The sequence below is a fragment of the Mauremys mutica genome, chromosome 6, assembly GCF_020497125.1.
Source record: "Mauremys mutica isolate MM-2020 ecotype Southern chromosome 6, ASM2049712v1, whole genome shotgun sequence".
NCBI classification, from domain to species: Eukaryota; Metazoa; Chordata; order Testudines; family Geoemydidae; genus Mauremys; species Mauremys mutica.
In genome coordinates, this window is record NC_059077.1 from 131,524,739 (window position 1) to 131,541,852 (window position 17,114).

A 17,114-nucleotide genomic window follows, 5' to 3' on the forward strand; every position below is an offset into this window, starting at 1 on the left:
ACTAACCTTAATCCGACATGGCAATACCGATTTCAGCGCTACTCCTCTCGTTGGGGAGGAGTACAGAAATCGGTTTAAAGAGCCCTTTATATCGATATAAAGGGCCTCGTTGTGTGGACGGGTGCAGGGTTAAATCGGTTTAACGCTGCTAAATTCGGTTTAAACGCATAGTGTAGAGCAGGCCTAAGACTACTACCATTAGCACACAAGAACAATCTGTATTCATTTAAAACTGTACACTATAAAACGTTAGAATTAATGTTACGTTGTGCATGCTAACGGTCCATGTACACTGCGCTGAAGTGTGGTCCAAAAGGTGTGTGAGAGAAGAGCTGCAAAGGGCACCCAAGTGTTTTGTGTTAACTGCCGTTTGCATGCTGCTGGCGCAAATTAAAAGGTACATACATTGGTGTTAATGTAGTCCTGTTTGAAAGAGGATTATGTTAACATGAACTTTGGTTCCTTTTAGATTGCACTAGCAATGTCCACAGGAGGCAGTTAGCAATTCACACCCCTGTAGTCCATAGTGCAGAACAGGCAATCTTAAAATGTTTTAAAACCACAAATCATTGCAGAGCACACAGCTAAAATTATCAAGACTAAGACGTGGCCAAGAGAGGTATAGAGGCAATCAGCTTTACTTAAAAATGATGTTTGTACCTGGGGTGGTACTGCAATTATTTCTCTCAGGAACTGTGATGGAATATCTCGAACCTCTGAAACTTTTACAGATGCAACTGTTCCAGTATCCATGAACTGCACATCTAGTGCACGACTACTGTGAACGCTTGTTATCTGAAATGAGAATGCGAGTTGTAAGGATACCTCGATACTAGCAAGAGATCAACGTAGTACCTTTAAAAAGCAAATTAATATTTTAAGTAAATGGAAGAAAATATATTGTCAGTGCATTTTATTTTCCATTTCATGATGCCATGCTTGGTGAAATGAAATATGTTAAATGACAACACAAAAACAGTAGGTTAGGCCTACAGGGATCTATTCCACATTCCATCACCTGAAGTAAAAGGTTACTTATGTGTGTTTACTATTTGAGTAAGTAGCCAGTGTAAAATGATACACATGCCATAATCAGTGTCAAAGAATTCAATGATCCAGATTTTAGACAAGCCCCAGACCTGCAAAAATAGCAGATGCTATGGGAAATGAAAGAACAGCAGCAATTTTCAGTTGACACATGAAAGTTAGTTTAGTGGTTTAAAAACAAAAACAAACCAAAAAACCAAACAAACCCAACAACCTGTTTCTTACCTCCACACGTGCCCATTTTCCTTTACAATGGGACAAGCAGATTTTGCCACAGAAAGGTAATGAGATTAAATATTCAGGTGCCTGCTGCGATAAAGAAACAAGGGTAAATAAGTCAGTTTTTGATTGTTTTGGTTGAAGAATGGCTACTCTTAAATCTGTTATTGAGTGTCCCTGAAACAGACTTCAAAGAGAAACCACTGAGCTACAATTCATTTACAAACTTAACACCATCAATTTGGGTTTGAATAGGGACTGGGAGTGGCTGGCTCACTACAAAAGCAATTTTCCCTCTCTTGGTATTGACATCTCATCAATTACTGGGAGTGGACCACATCCACCCTGACTAAATTGGCCTTCAACACTGGTTCTCCACTTGTAAGGTAATTCCCTTCTCTTCATGTGCCAATATATACTTATGCCTGTATCTGTAATTTTCACTCCGTGCATCTGAAGAAGTGGGTTGTAATCCATGAAAGCTTATGCCCAAATAAATCGGCTAGTCTTTAAGGTGCCACCGGACTCCTTGTTGTTTTTGTGGATACAAAACTAGCACGGCTACCCCTCTGATACTTAAACAGAAACTTCTTATCACTTTGGATCTAACCTAAGGGATTTAAAAAAAATTCAAGGTTTTATTTCCAGGGAGAGAATGAGCACCAAAGCTGCCCTAAACCTTGATCGGCAGAGCTGGAGAAAGTTTAAAAACTGGTCTCGTCCTTAACTGCACTGCTTGTCACATCAAAGTAAAATGTGGGTCTTGCAAGTGCTACGGTGGGCTTGCACCTCACCTCTACAAAAGCCTTGCCGATGAGAAAAGTCAGGCAAGAATGAGAGTCACAAGGGATTCTCTTGGGGGGTTTGGGGAGAGCATCTTGATTGCTTCTATGAGCAAAAAACCTATTGGGTTGGTTGTGAACAGTTCTTGTCCAGAGAAGCATAAAAGTGACAGACCAAGAGCAGAGACTACTACAAGAGATGGCTAGCAAAAGCTTCAGCAAGGAGACAAACTGAAACATTCATCAACCTTTGTATTAGAATGTCAAATATCTTCAATATCCTGGAGCCAAAAGGGATGACAATGAAAGCTCTCCTCATTTCCAACTCAGCCCATTACATATTTGGGAACAGATGTAACCCACACACTTTATAGTGTATTTGACTATTTGGCGTAAAGAAAGGAATCACAGATTTCTGTTTGAATACTCTGCCTGCACATCTGCAAAGACTAGAGCAGAGCACAGGGACTCACTAAGAGGGACAGAAACATCCAGAAATAGGGTGTGGCAGCTGCTACACATGCTCAGTAACTTTTTTAAGAAGCTGTATGAGATGTTTTCATTTAGGGCAAACATTTGAGAATACAGCCAGATTCTGAGAGGAAAGGTTATAAATATAGGAGGTAAAGATAGCCCTGTGGACTTAATGGCTGCTCCATACAGGACCAAGACATGTCTGGTTCAAGGGCTGTGTCCCTATCCCTGTACCATTTAGGACACAGGTGAGTGTTATTCCAGCTTTCCTTATTAAGGAAGCCGTCTATTAAATAATGTTTGACTCCACTGTAGTGTTTTACAGACCTAGAGGGAGGATCTGGGACGGGAGAATGCGTCACCCCTAGTGGCTACACAGTGGTCCCCAACCTTTTTCGTCCGGTGGAGGACCATGGCGGTGGACGAGCATCTGCCGAAATGCTGCTGACAAGCGACGTCAATAGGCGTCGCCGCCTAAATACCAACAAGCAGCGTCATCCAGAGGCATCGCTGCCGAAAAGCCGCAGAAAATTGCTGGCATTTCGGCGGCAACGCCTCTGGATGACACTGCTTGTCGGTGGCAATTTGGTGGATGCTTGTCCGCTGGCCAGTTCGCGGGCGCACTTAGATGCGCTGGTGGGTGCCATGGCACCTGCGGGCACTGCGTTGGGGACCCCTGGGCTACAGAGACTATGGAACCTACATTTAGCTATTAGCTAATTGAGTTGAACTGCAATCTTGCTCCAGTTAAAAAGAGAACAGGGCAGAGCTCAGTGAGGTGATGGTTTATATACTTTTACCTGACTTGGCTCGTGGGGAAAAGCTAGTGCTCTACAGAATGAGCATCTTAGAGATCCAGGGACTGGATATACTGATCCCAATATCTGTATCACTGTATCAATACAGACAACAGATTTCTGTCTCACCAACAAGGGAGCCAGTCAATTGTTAACTCAAGGGTTGGAATGCTGCTAGCTAGTAGGATCCCCAGACTTTTGTTTGCTGACAAGGCTCCAAAGCGTTTGGCTGCAACTCAGCTTTTTCCATTTTTAAGCTCAGAAGAGTGCAGATGACACACACATTATAAATAAATAAATAAAATGGTCACTCTATAAAGACCAAAAAAATCACCTGAGAGAATTAGAGTGTTTGTGTGCACTAATGTACAGAAGTGTAACCGTCATGTTGAAACCTTGCATTTAAAATATATAATAGCTACAAAGTGGGGAAGTCTGTATGAGAGATGAGGAAATTTACTACATCCAGTTTACTAGCTTTTGTTAAGAAGTTATTCATAAGTATATTCCAAAAAAACTGTTTACAATAGCTTTTCTGTTTATTAAATGTTTTACTAAGAAATTGTATGGGTACTCTGAAGCAGGCTGGGAACAGTTATTAACAGCTACAGTCAGGCTTTTAGATAGCAGCCCTGTTTAATACTAATGCTTTCTGAAAAGTCCTGAAAGACAGAATTCCTGCTCTGTGCCTCAGTAAAGAGTTAAGCTGAGATGCAGGGAGTGTAAGACAATCAAAAACATTACCTCAGCACCTTCCTGCTCATTACACACCTTGTAATGGAAGTAGTCTTCCAACATTTGCAATATCTCACAGAGTTTGGCTAGACCCTTCGATGGCACCTGGCAATATAGGGTTCCATCAGAGCAAACGTTGGTTACGCTAACATTTGTATATAAAGCATCTGCCTGCAACAAAATATTTGAAGGAAGAAATTTAACAAGTTTCTGGTATTGTACTCCTTCCCCATGATTTAACACTTCAGAATTTTAAATGAACAAGTATTATATCATACATAAAATAGTACCTGAAGGTGTAGTTCAAGCGATTTGTCACACAAGGCCTTCAGACAGGTGACGTTGATATTTATATCATCCTCTCCTGATGTGTCATACAGAACAACAAGCGGAATATCACTCTTTTCCAGTATTTCCACAGCAAATATCTTGCCACAGGTTTGTGATTCAACAACTTTCACTAAAACAGGATCATCAAAAAAGGCTTCCAGCCCTGTGAAATAAGCAGTTCAGAATTTCCACCCATCATTTTCCCACAGGGAAGTGTAGTATCTCTGCCTGCATTTGGGAGCTCAGCTCCAAGAATCAGAACACAACAGGAGATGTACTGTATTTGTAAAGAGACCTCCCCCTAGTTTTCTGTAACATTTCTTCTTTAGTGTAATTTCCCCCCCAAAATGCTTTTGTATCATACACTTTCAAGACTAATACAGGGGAGTTGTAAAGGAAAGCAATATGCCAAAGTAAAAATATTCTCCATGGTCACTCATGGCCATTTTCTTACACAAAAATCACAAATGCAAGTTACAGTAGGTTCTAAGTTTTAATTGCTGTATAAAAAAGGGAACACAGACCTGGAGCTCTCACTGTGGGAGACAAGTTTGGCTAAGACCAGGAACCAGTGCGGGCTGCTGTCTATCACAGCATCCCTGAGGAAGGGAAGAGTTTACATTCTGTGCATTTACTCGGGACTTTAGGTATCCTAGAAGGGGTGGAACTCTTACATGACCTAGCTGGAAGGCTAAGCCCCCTCAACCTGGAAGGCAAGGCGTTGGAGGCTGGGTGGAGCAGTGGTAGACCAGAAATGAAGCACAGGCAGAGCCACTGCCACACCACAGGTCACTGTTGTGAAAAGTTTACAATGTAATTTAAGATATGGTGAGAGGCATGATGATTTTGTGGTGAAGGCAACTGGACTGGGATTCATGCCTGGATGAAATTCCGAGGTCTGCCACAGGCATGCATGACCTGGGTCAAGTCACTTCAGGTCACATTTACAGACGTAAATAAGTGACTAAAGATGCAGACCGTCACCTAGTAGAGCTGATCAGGAATTTTTCCAACAAAAGATTTTTTTTCTTTTGGTTGAAACTGAAATTTTTCAGAGATACATATTGTTTCAACAAAACAGTCATTAGAAAGGTTTCTCAGGTCCAGGATGGAATTTCTGGAAAAAAGAAAGAGATCCCCTATCCCAAAACAGCAAATAGCCAGACAGTTGGGGCACTCATTTGGATGTGGAAAACCCAGGTTCCAGTCCCTAGTCTGCCTAAACCATGCTATCAGTCATTTTGGAGGATAGAGGCTACTCCAACTCTATCTTTGCCTCCCTATCCCCCATCCCTTAAATGTAAGGAGTCTTGTCCGCCCCACCCCATCCCCCACCCCACTGGAAGAAGAACAAGTGTCAAAACCTCCAAACTTTTCATGAAACTGAGAAAATGGTTACTTACCTTCTCAAATACTGTTCTAGATACACTGCAGGCATATGCGCCACCTGAGCACTGGTGCTGGAATTTTCTCCCCAGCGGTATGCATAAGGGTGACCATACCCCCCACACGAACGGCTCATGCTCTGGAGTGACGGTACACAGTGCAGAGCCACCTCTCCCCTAGTTCCTTTGCACGGGAAGTCAATGGTCGACTGATGTGTCAGAGAAGGGTAGGTCATGAATGGACATATCCAACACGTCTCAAAGAACAGTTACGAGAAGGTAAAGTAACTGTTCTTTCTTCGAGGACTTGCACGTGTCCATTACATTGTTGGGGGTCTCCCAAGCTGTTACACCAGGCAGTGGGGCCTGGAATCTCATCGAAAGACGGACTGAAGGACCGCTTTCCCTACATTTGTGTCCTCCTTTGATGCAGCAGACAGTGCATACTATCTGGTGAATGTATGAATGGAAAACCATGTTGCTGCCCTGCAGTTGCCCATAATCGAGACACAAACCACCAAGCTTCTGACGTCAAATGTGCTCTAGTTGAGTGTGCTACAAGCTTGTCAGGAGGCACTACCACTTTTGCAGCATTACCAGCAGCACCATAATGCATTATCCATTTCAAAAGTCTATGAGTTGTGATTGGTTGTCCCTCTCACAGTCTGTGAGAAACAAAGACCGAGAAAGAAGCTTGAAAGGGCTTTCTCCTATCCAGCTACAAAGCTAACGATCAAGGAATGTCAAAGATGTGGAGTCTTTGCTCGTCCTAGTTCATATGCAGCTTTGGGAAGGACAATGGCAGGTAGATAGATTTCCATCTGAATCAGTCTAAGACCACATTCAAAAGGAACTTACAGCGTGGCCTAAGCTGAATCCTGCATTGTAGAAAACCGTGAATGGGGAATCAGTGACCAGCGTATTCAGTTCTCTCACCCTACTAGCAGAGGTGATGGCCATTAAGGCGGCTACTTCTGCCAACAGATATAGAAACAAGCAAGATGCTAAGGCATGAAAGGTGGTCAATAAAAGCAGACAACAAATTTAGATCCAACAAAGGTGCTGGGTCTCACAGGCAGAAACTCTCTAAAGCAGAGGTTTTCCTACTTTTTTTTTCCTGGCGAACCAATTGAAGAAAATTGTTGATGCCCGTGACCCAACGGAGCTGGGGATGAGGAATTTGTGGTGTGGGAGGGGCTCAGGGATGTGGTGTGGGGGAGTGAGGGCTGCATGGTGGGGCCAGGAATGAGGGGTTCAGGGTGTGGGAGGGGACTCTGGGCTGGGGCAGGGAGCTGGGGTGTGAGAGGGGGATCAGGGCTCTGGGGTGGGGCCAGGGATGAGGGGCTCTGGGTTTGGGAGGGCTTAGGGCTGGGGCATGGGCTTACCGTGGGCGGCTCCCAGTCAGCGGTGCAGTGGGGGTGCTAAGGCAGGCTTCCTGCCTGACCTGGCACTGTGGACCACACTGCGCCCTGGAAGTGGCCAGCAGCAGGTCCAGCTTCTAGGCGGAGGTGCACAAGCGTCTCAGTGCAGCTCTCGCCTGCAGGCACCACCCTCCTGCAGCTCCCATTGGCCGGTTCCCAGCCAATAGGAGTGCAGACCTGGTTCTCGGGGGGGGGCAATGCATGGAGCCCTGTCCCCCCCGCTTACAAGCTGGACCTGCTGCTGGCTGCTTCTGGGGCGTAGCGCCGTGTCAGAAAAGGTAGGGACTAGCCTGCCTTAGCCAGGCAGCATCGCCGACAGGACTTTTAACGGCTATAATCATCATCATCATCGAATCATAGAATCTCAGGGTTGGAAGGGACCTCAGGAGGTATCTAGTCCAACGCCCTGCTCAAAGCAGGACGAAACCCAACTAAATAATCCCAGCCAAGGCTTCATAGAATCATAGAATTCAAGATCAGAAGGGACCATTATGATAATCTAGTCTGACCTCCTGCAAGATGCAGGCCACATAAGCCGATCCACCCACTCCTTTAGCAAGCGACCCCTGCCCCATGCTTCGGAGGAAGGCGAAAAACCTCCAGGGCCACTCCCAAACTACCCTGGAGGAAAATTCCTTCCCGACCCCAAATATGGTGGTCAGCTGAACCCCGAGCCTGACCTTAAAACGTCTAAGGAAGGAGATTCCACCACCTCCCTAGGTAACCCATTCCAGTTCTTCACCACCCTACTAGTGAAAAAGTTTTTCCTAATATCCAACCTAAACCTCCCCCTCTGCAACTTGAGACCATTACTCCTTGTTCTGTCATCTTCTACCACTGAGAACAGTCTAGATCCATCCTCTTTGGAAGCCCCTTCCAGGTAGTTGAAAGCAACTATCAAATCCCCCCTCATTCTTCTCTTCTGCAGACTAAACAATCCCAGTTCCCTCAGCTTCTCCTCGTAAGTCATGTGCTCCAGCCCCCTAATCATTTTTGTTGCCCTCCGCTGGACTCTCTCCAATTTATCCACATCCTTCTTGTAGTGTGGGGCCCAAAACTGGACACAGTACTCCAAATGAGGCCTCACCAGTGCTGAATAGAGGGGAATGATCACATCCCTCGATCTGCTGGAAATGCCCCTACTTATACAACCCAAAATGCCATTAGCCTTCTTGGCAACAAGGGCACACTGTTGACTCATATTCAGCTTTTCGTCCACCGTAACCCCTATGTCCTTTTCTGCAGAACTGCTGCCCAGCCATTCGGTCCCTAGTCTGTAGCAGTGCATGGGATTCTTCCGTCCTAAGTGCAGGACTCTGCACTTGTCCTTGTTGAACCTCATCATATTTCTTTTGGCCCAATCCTCTAATTTGTCTAGGTCCCTCTGTATCCTATCCCTACCCTCCAGCGTATCAACCACTCCTCCCAGTTTAGTGTCATCTGCAAACTTGCTACGGGTGCAGTCCACACCATCCTCCAGATCGTTAATGAAGATATTGAACAAAATCGGCCCCAGCACCGACCCTTGGGGCACTCCACTTGATACCGGCTGCCAACTAGACATGGAACCATTGATCACTACCCGTTGAGCCCGACCATCTAGCCAGTTTTCTATCCACCTTACCGTCCATTCATCCAGCCCAGACTTCTTTAACTTGCTGGCAAGAATACTGTGGGAAACTGTATCAAAAGCTTTGCTAAAGTCCAGAAATAGCACATCCACTGCTTTCCCCTCATCCACAGAGCCGGTTATCTCATCATAGAAGGCAATTAGGTTAGTCAGGCATGACTTGCCCTTGGTGAATCCATGCTGACTGTTCCTGATCATTTTCCCCTCCTTTAAGTGGTTCAGAATTGATTCCTTGAGGACCTGTTCCATGATTTTTCCAGGGACTGAGGTGAGACTGACTGGCCTGTAGTTCCCTGGATCTTCCTTCTTCCCTTTTTTAAAGATGGGCACTACATTAGCCTTTTTCCAGTCATCCGGGACCTCCCGCGATCGCCATGATTTTTCAAAGATAATGGCCAATGGCTCTGCAATCTCATCGGCCAACTCCTTTAGCACCCTCGGATGCAGCGCATCCGGCCCCATGGACTTGTGCTCGTCCAGCTTTTCTAAATAGTCCCGAACTAATTCTTTCCCCACAGAGAGCTGGTCACCTCCTCCCCATACCGTGCTGCAGAGTGCAGCTGTCTGGGAGCTGACCTTGTCTGTGAAGACAGAGGCAAAAAAAACATTGAGTACACTAGCTTTCTCCACATCCTCTGTCACTAGGTTCCCTCCCTCATTCAGCAAGGGGCCCACACTTTCCTTGACTTTCTTCTTGTTGCTAACATACCTGAAGAAACCCTTCTTGTTACTCCTAACATCTCTGGCTAGCTGCAACTCCAAGTGTGATTTGGCCTTCCTAATTTCACTCCTGCATGCCTGAGCAATACTTTTACACTCCTCCCTGGTTATTTGTCCAATCTTCCACTTCTTATAAGCTGTTTTTTTGTGTTTAAGACGAGCAAGGATTTCACTGTTGAGCCAAGCCTGCCATATTTACTTTTCTTCCTACACATCGGGATGGTTTGTTCCTGCAACCTCAATAAGGTTTCTTTAAAATACAGCCAGCTTTCCTCGACTCCTTTCCCCGTCATGTTATTCTCCCAGGGGACCTTGCCCATCCGTTCCCTGAGGGAATCGAAGCCTGCTTTTCTGAAGTCCAAGGTCTCTGTTCTACTGCTCATGGGTCGTGGGCATCAACAATTTTCTTCAACTGGGTCGCCAGGAAAAAAAAAAGTAGGAAAACTACTGCTTTAGGGCACTGAAAACCAGGTGGAGATCCCATTTGCGGCCAGTTATTGAACCAGAAGAAACCGATTTATTTAGGCCCTTAAGAAAGCTGGCTGCTATAGGGCGACCAAAGACTAAGAAGCCCTGGATGGGTGAGTGAAAGACTGTCTTAATGACCAGATGTACTCTGATACTGTGCATATCGTCAAAGAAACAAGTCTCTCTAACTGGCAAGCCAGGATCTTGGAAAGCATACCTTCTGGTGCTTGAGAAGATAGGAGGGAGCACCAGGACAGGAAGAGCATCCACTTTTGGAGGTAAATCTTGTGAGTACAGACTGGGCTTTCTACTGGATAAGAGAAATGAATGAACACTATTCTAATAGGTTAACTCCATGCTTGAGTGTCACTGAGGAGCCATGCTCTCATATTCAAGAAGGAAGGGTTGTAATGAACAAGGGTCCCTGAGGTATGTGTTAACAGATCCTTTGTGAGCAGATGTTTCAGGGGTGTTAACTCAGAGGTGGATGAGGTTTGAGTACGACTCAGCCAAGCGAGTGCTAGGATAACTCTTGCTCCTTTTTTGATGCAATTGGAGAAAGGTCTTGAGAATTAATGAAATAGGAAGCTAGGCATAAAGAAGAGACCTGTGCCATGGTGTTACTAGGGTATCCCCTACAGAGTCATGACCATGGCCTCCCTGGGAGAAGAACAGGTGACATTTTTGTACGGTTCAGGGTAGAAAAGAGGTTTACCCCAGTACTGTCAGATGCTGCATAAGATGGTCCTTGAGCTCCCATTCATGATCCTGCCAGAACTGTCTGTTCAGGGAGTCTGCAGTTGTATTCTGGAGGCCTCGTAGATAGACTGATGATATTTCTACCTGATGGGTGATGAGCCTGTTCCACAGCCTTAGTGACTTTGCATAAGGACTAGGACCTTGCTCCACGTTGTATGCTGATATAGCACACTGCTGTCCTGTTATCTAGCATTACCCTGACTGACAGACCTCATGACAAAAAGGAAGTGTTGGCAAGCCTACCATACTGCTTATAGCTCCAAGATATAGCTATGGAGCAGATTCCTATGCTGACCATGTGATCGTGCTGCCCCCCATTAGATGAGTTCTCCATCCGAACAGACACCAATCCATTGCAAGGGTTTTCCAAGGCACTAAATGCAAGAATGGGGTTCAAACACAGGCCGCCTCTGGATCTTTCCACTATGTAAGAGTCCAACACACCTTCTGAGGCACTGTGATGCTTTTGGAGAAGCTGTGTTTGTTTGGGGTATACACTGTTCTTATCTGTCTCTGGAGGCACCTGAGGTGCCTTCTCACATGAGGAGTCACGTGGCCCAAGACTTTTAGGCAGTTCCTCACCTGTTTGCAGGCTGCAATGTTATGCTGAGATTAGGTTGTACAGGGTGGAGTCTCTCTGTTTGGGTAGGTAGGCTCTTGCTGTTGTGGAGTCGAGTAGCTCCTATAAATAAAGTCTGTTCTCTGAACCTGAGACAGTATGGATTTTCATGGCTGATGTGAGTCCCAAATATTGAAATAACATTAATGCCCTTTTTGCTTCTTGCCTCTTGAGGTGACTGGCCCTGGAGAACCCAGTCATCCAGATATGGGAACACTAATACTTCCCACTGATGTGGACAAGGGGCTACCACTGCAAGAGTCTTTGCAAACACCCTCAGGGACATGGAGAGTCTGAAGGGGAGAAATCAATATTGACAGTGATCTGCCCCAATCACAAATCTTAGGAAATGCTTGTGTGAAGGGTCGAGGACAAGAGAAATAGGCATCCTGAAGGTTGAGCACAATGAACCAGACTTCTGGATCTAAGAATTGAAACATGGTGACTAGTGTCACCACTCTGAAGTGCTGTGCTAGGACATAGTTCAAAATCCTGAGGTCGAGGATTGGTCTCCACCCTGCACTTTTCTTGGGAACACAGGAAGTAATTGGAATAGAACCCTCCTTTGGTGAACGCTGATGGAGGGACTGGTTCTACAGCTTCCCGAAGAAGGAAAAGTGGATCTCTTGCTTTAAAAGAGTTACTTGTGAGAGGGATCCCTGAAGAGGGACAGGTGTAGGATGGGAAGGAGGAATAGAATGGAATTGTACAGAATAATCACTTTGACTACTTCCATTATCCACTTGTCTGAGGTAAGGTATCCCCAAGCACGTAGGCAACACGATAGTTTCCAGAGGGAGGATAGTTGCACAACCATTAATCCAGTGAAAAGGCATACTGAACTCTATGCCCATGACTAAGGTGTCAAAAGTGTCTCAGAGGAAGAAGCTGATTGGATAGAAGTAGGACTTGGAGGCCCATTGGTCCTTCTCCTGAAAGGGTCCGAGTCTTAGGCCTAGTCTACACTGGGGTGGGAGGAAGAAGGGGAGGAAAATTGATCTAAGTTACACAACTACAGCTATGTGAATGACGTAGCTGAAGTCGACATACTTAGATCTACTTACCGTGGTGTCTTCACTGTGGTAGGTCCAGCCCTGATGCTCCCCCATTGACTCTGCCTATGCTTTTCTCCCCAGTGGAGTATTGGAGTAGACGGGAGAGCGCTCGGCAGTCAATTTATTGCATCTTCACCAGACGTGATAAACTGACCCCCGCTGGATCGATTGGTCAGGAGATAAGTGTAGACATGCCCTTAGGAAAAGTATGCTGATGGTAAAGGAATAGTCTCAACCTCTGAGCGGTTTGAGATCTACTGAATCGTTTTTTTGTTCCAGGCACATCAATCCCCAGTAACTGCAATGTTGCCCTGGGCGTGAGGGTAAGTCCTTGAGTGTGTAGAGAAAGAATCCTGTTTTCTCACTGAAGAGCTTAGGCCCTTCGATGGGAAGTCTTCCATCATGTTTTGAACTTCTCCTGGAAGTCCAGAGGATTGGTACCAGGATGCTCTTCTCATGACCACTGCCACAGCCGTGCATCTGGAAGCATCTAAAGTGGCTTGCAGAGAAGATTTCACAATCAACTGTCCTTTAGTAATAAATTATGACAGACAGAAATTGATCTTTTTGGTTTTGTGGCAAATGCTCAATAAAATGTGTAAACGTGGAGTATGTATTGAAATCCTATTTCGCCATCAAGGCCTGGTAGCTGGCAATGCAAACTTGGAAAGTGGCTGATCAATAGTTCTTCCCTCCCATCAAGTCCCACCTTTTAAATTCCTTATCTGATGGCGAGGACCTATATTGAGTTCCAGTTACTCTCATAGGTAGCCTCCACCATAAGTTCCTTGAAGGTCTTGAAATCATTTGCACAGGAGGGAGCGGGTGGTGGCATTACTGCCTCATCCAGAGGTTAAGATGGACTTTCCAGATGGAGAGGAGATCTCCTCTGGCCGAGACTCCTGTTCTTCTTGTACATTTTCTGGTACCAGAGAGATGTGCAGAACCAAGGTGTGCTGTACTAGAGGATGTTCTGTAGAAGCAGGTGGGTATTGGTGCTTTCTCCTAGGCATCCAATGAAGTTGGTCACTGTAATGGCCCCACTGGGGAGGTGGATAAGGAAAGGGACCCCAATGATATTCATAATCTCTGGGCCTACAACGTCTGGTAGGTTCCTCATGCTTGTCTTCATGCCAGGGGCTGATAGGCGTAGGGTACTAGAGTACCAGGAAAGATCCTTGTACAGAGATCTGAGTCTGAGGAGTCCTCCCCTGAATTAAGTGAGGGTGAAAGCATGATGATATGCTAAATAGGTACCAAAAAGAGTGGAGGTGTAAACCAGTCCCAACATGTTACATTTGTGGCAGTACCATGGAGATGATGCTTTTAGATCCTTCTACAATTGACAATTCAGGCTCATCAGAGAAAAGCTCCTCTGAAGAATGGACCTGGAAAGAGGCGGAGGGCTCTGATATCCTTCACCTAAAGCTAGAGTTGGTACTGGGTAGTGAGATAGGGGGCTGCTGCAGTACCAGGATGGTTGTAGTGTCCTATCCCCTTTCAGAGGTACTGCAAGATACCAGTGTTGGGATGTGATGCGTGTCTCGCTATTTCCCAAGGGAGTGGATGGTGCTGCCTCAGTAGTTGCTCTTGTGGTAGACACATTCAAGAGGTGCTTCTTCCCTGGTGCTGGAAGCAGCAGGAGACTCTGCTGTACCCTTAGAGGGAGAAGAGGTCTCATGTGGTGATCTGCCCCTATTCTTAGTTTCCCTGCTGGGAGAAGTATGCCTCCTCTCTTTTGAGGTGTTATTGTTCAGGGCTGCAGACAAATCTGCAACAGTCTCTGATGTAGAGGCCGATGTATAGGGGAGGGAAGTGAACCCTTCAGGAGCCAAGGCATGCTCCATTAGTATGAGCTTCATTTTACTCTCCGTCTTCCTTGAATCTGACCTTAAAACCCAGTCAAATGTTGGCAGGATTGTGCGAGTCCCCCCAAACACCACAGGCAGCTAGAGTGTCCGTTGCTGTGGGGAAAGGACCAGTGGCATGTTTCATAGCTCTTAAACTCTGGGGTTTTGGATTTAATCTTGTGTTGGAGTAGAACTGTTAACACAACAAGAAGGAGAAGAGCCCCACTCTTCTTCTTGACCAACACAAAATAAGATGTAACAAAACAGAATTAAAAGAAAAGCTACAAAAACAGTCAACACAAAATACACAAGTTAAGGCAGGAAGCCAAACACAGCAATAAGTAAAACTCTGTCTTGAGTTGCAGGCTGTACAGAAGGAACTGAGTGGCAGCAGGCTCATGCCTCCCTATATGTCCTCATTCAGAGCAAGATGAACTGTTTTGCACAGGCGTGGGCCCACGAATACTACTTTGCAGTCTCTGGTTGAGAACTCACTTAGTGCAGTGACGCATGCATGGGGACATATGCTCAAAAGAAGAACCAGGCTGTTTATTCACAGGGAACACAAAAGGTTTCAACTAGCAACCACAGATGGTAAGAAGGAACTGAGGGAACCACTAGAGAAAACTTCCCAACACTGGGTGTATGGGATGCACACATCCCTACGGTGTAACAGGCATATATAAGCACTCTAAGACCTTGTTTTCTGGCCAGACCTAATGCCTAGTAAGATTTACAAGAGGTCTAAACTCCCATTTAAGTCAATGGGATTGTGACCCTAACAGCTGCTCAGTGCCCACTGGCAATGGGTTCACTGCCATGTAACAGCAATTCCTATGAAGCCTGAAACTCACTACACCTTACACGCTGCTGTCATAACTATCTCTAAATAATGTTCTGTGAGATATCAAATGAAAGCCCGTGACACACTGGTCATTAATATCACTGTAAAATGTATTATTAACACTGACCCAAACAAAGGGAAAAACAGGATTTCTTCCAGACAAGAGGCAGTATAGTTATCAATATGTCTCTAATATAAATTAAGTATGGTGATGCCAGAGACAACGGGCAGTTCATTTGCCTCGGAGGTAAACACCAATTACCAGAAGGATAAGGAAACAGCATGGTATCAGCACACCAGAGTCTCACCCCAGGGGGTCACCCTGACTCTTGAAATAAAGACAATGGAACTTTGGGGAATATATGCAGAAGCAAAATGGAATCTTGTTATCCATCACTTAGGGGATAAAGGGGCGAGTGCTCTTTGCATCTCTAAACAGTGGAAACCCTGCCACATAGGTGGGTGATGCTGAAAGGCTGCTTGAGGTAAGAAGCTTACTTTAGTCAAGGCTATAACCCGTCAAGTTTTAGAGAGAGAGGTTGGGTGAGGTAATATATTTTATTGTACCAATTTCTATTGATGAAATAAACAAGCTTTTGACCTTATACAGAGCTCTTCAAAGTAAGCTCAAAAGTTTGTCTTTCATCAAAAGAAGTTGGTACAATAAAAGATACTACCTCACCCATCCTGTCTAATATTCTGGGACCAAAATGGCTACCACAAAACTGCAAACAAGTTAAATTTAAACACTTAGAAGCATGTTAGCCTTTTGTTTTATTTGTAACCATTTCTGTCTACTATTCTTGCATGGTATCACTTAAATCAAGTTTTTGGTTAATAAATGTCTGTTATTATAAGCATACATCAGTGCTGTTACGTTAAACAGAGTGTGAATTCCCAGTTAAATCAAACAAGTGGTGTGTGTACATGCTGTGGCAGAGCTCTGACTGTGGTCCCGTGGGCCCTGCACTTCTAGGCGGTTTACGCTAGCCTCGGTGGCTCACTGTGACCCTCCACGTAGCTCTTCTCTCTCTAGGGCCAGGGTTACAGTCTACTGAGCCCTTTTCATCACAGGCCAGCAAGGAGGTTGGTGAGAGAACTCCCACCATTCTCTGTTGTCCCTGGGGGCTTATTTCAGATCAGTTTAGCCTCCTGTCCTGACAGGAGCCTGACCTCCCCTTCCAGGAGATGTTCCTGTAGTGGTGGGTTGGGGGGAACCCGGGCCCGCCCTCTACTCTGTGTTCCGGTCCAAGGACCCTAATCGTAGCAGCTGTTGGCAGCCAACCTTTCACTGCCAGAATTGCTATATTTCCCTGGGCCACTTCCTCACAGCTCTCCTGCTTCTCCCTTCTTCACCCTTACCTTAGGGCTCCCTTAATGATGGTTTGAGGGTGTCTTCATTAACCAGCCCTTCAGCCGCACTTCCTCTCCTCTGGCGCCCTGGCTCTCCCCTGCCTGACTGGAGTGAGCCCTTTTTATAGTACCAGCAGGGCCTTAATTAGAGTCAGGTGGTCACATTAGCTTAATGGCCTCACCTGACTTTTTGCAGGCTAATTAGAGTCAGGTGTTCTCATTAGCCTGGAGCAGCCCCTGCTCTGGTCAATCAGGGAACAGAAAACTGTTAATCCACTGGCCAGTATATCTGCCTTCTGCTATACCCAACTGGCCTGGGTCTATCACCACACACACAGACAGACACTCTCCTTCACCCTCCGCCCGCCCCCGCACACACTCTTGGTAATTTCTGTGAGTGTCCAGTAACGGGATGGATACTGTAGGGTGACACTTCTGGAGAGTTCAGGAACTGAACACCACAAAGGGTTAACCTACAAGGCAAAGTTAAAACAGAAATCTGTGGGTCTGGCTACCAAAACTGGAGTGGGAAGGAGTTGCCATAACTCAGTTCAGCACCAGCAGATTCCTTTTATGCTTAGGCAGAAGGGTAACGGTGATTTACAATGTTGGATACACCAAAAAAA

The 17,114-nt window shown here is 45.7% G+C and overlaps 1 protein-coding gene across 4 annotated transcripts in view; it reads right to left on the reverse strand.

Annotated features, from left to right (window-relative positions):
• TDRD7 (tudor domain containing 7) overlaps positions 1–17,114 on the reverse strand; it is a 117,929-nt gene that overhangs the window by 19,562 nt on the left and 81,253 nt on the right. For 3 of the 4 annotated variants that reach the window (XM_045021099.1, XM_045021096.1, XM_045021097.1), the window contains exons 10-13: positions 4,345–4,547; positions 4,064–4,225; positions 1,273–1,356; positions 661–795 (exon numbers count right to left, since the gene is read on the reverse strand). In XM_045021099.1, the coding sequence (XP_044877034.1) occupies positions 661–795; positions 1,273–1,356; positions 4,064–4,225; positions 4,345–4,547 (584 nt within the window). The remainder of the gene's footprint in view (positions 1–660; positions 796–1,272; positions 1,357–4,063; positions 4,226–4,344; positions 4,548–17,114) is intronic. The other variant, XM_045021100.1, reaches the window with a different exon arrangement.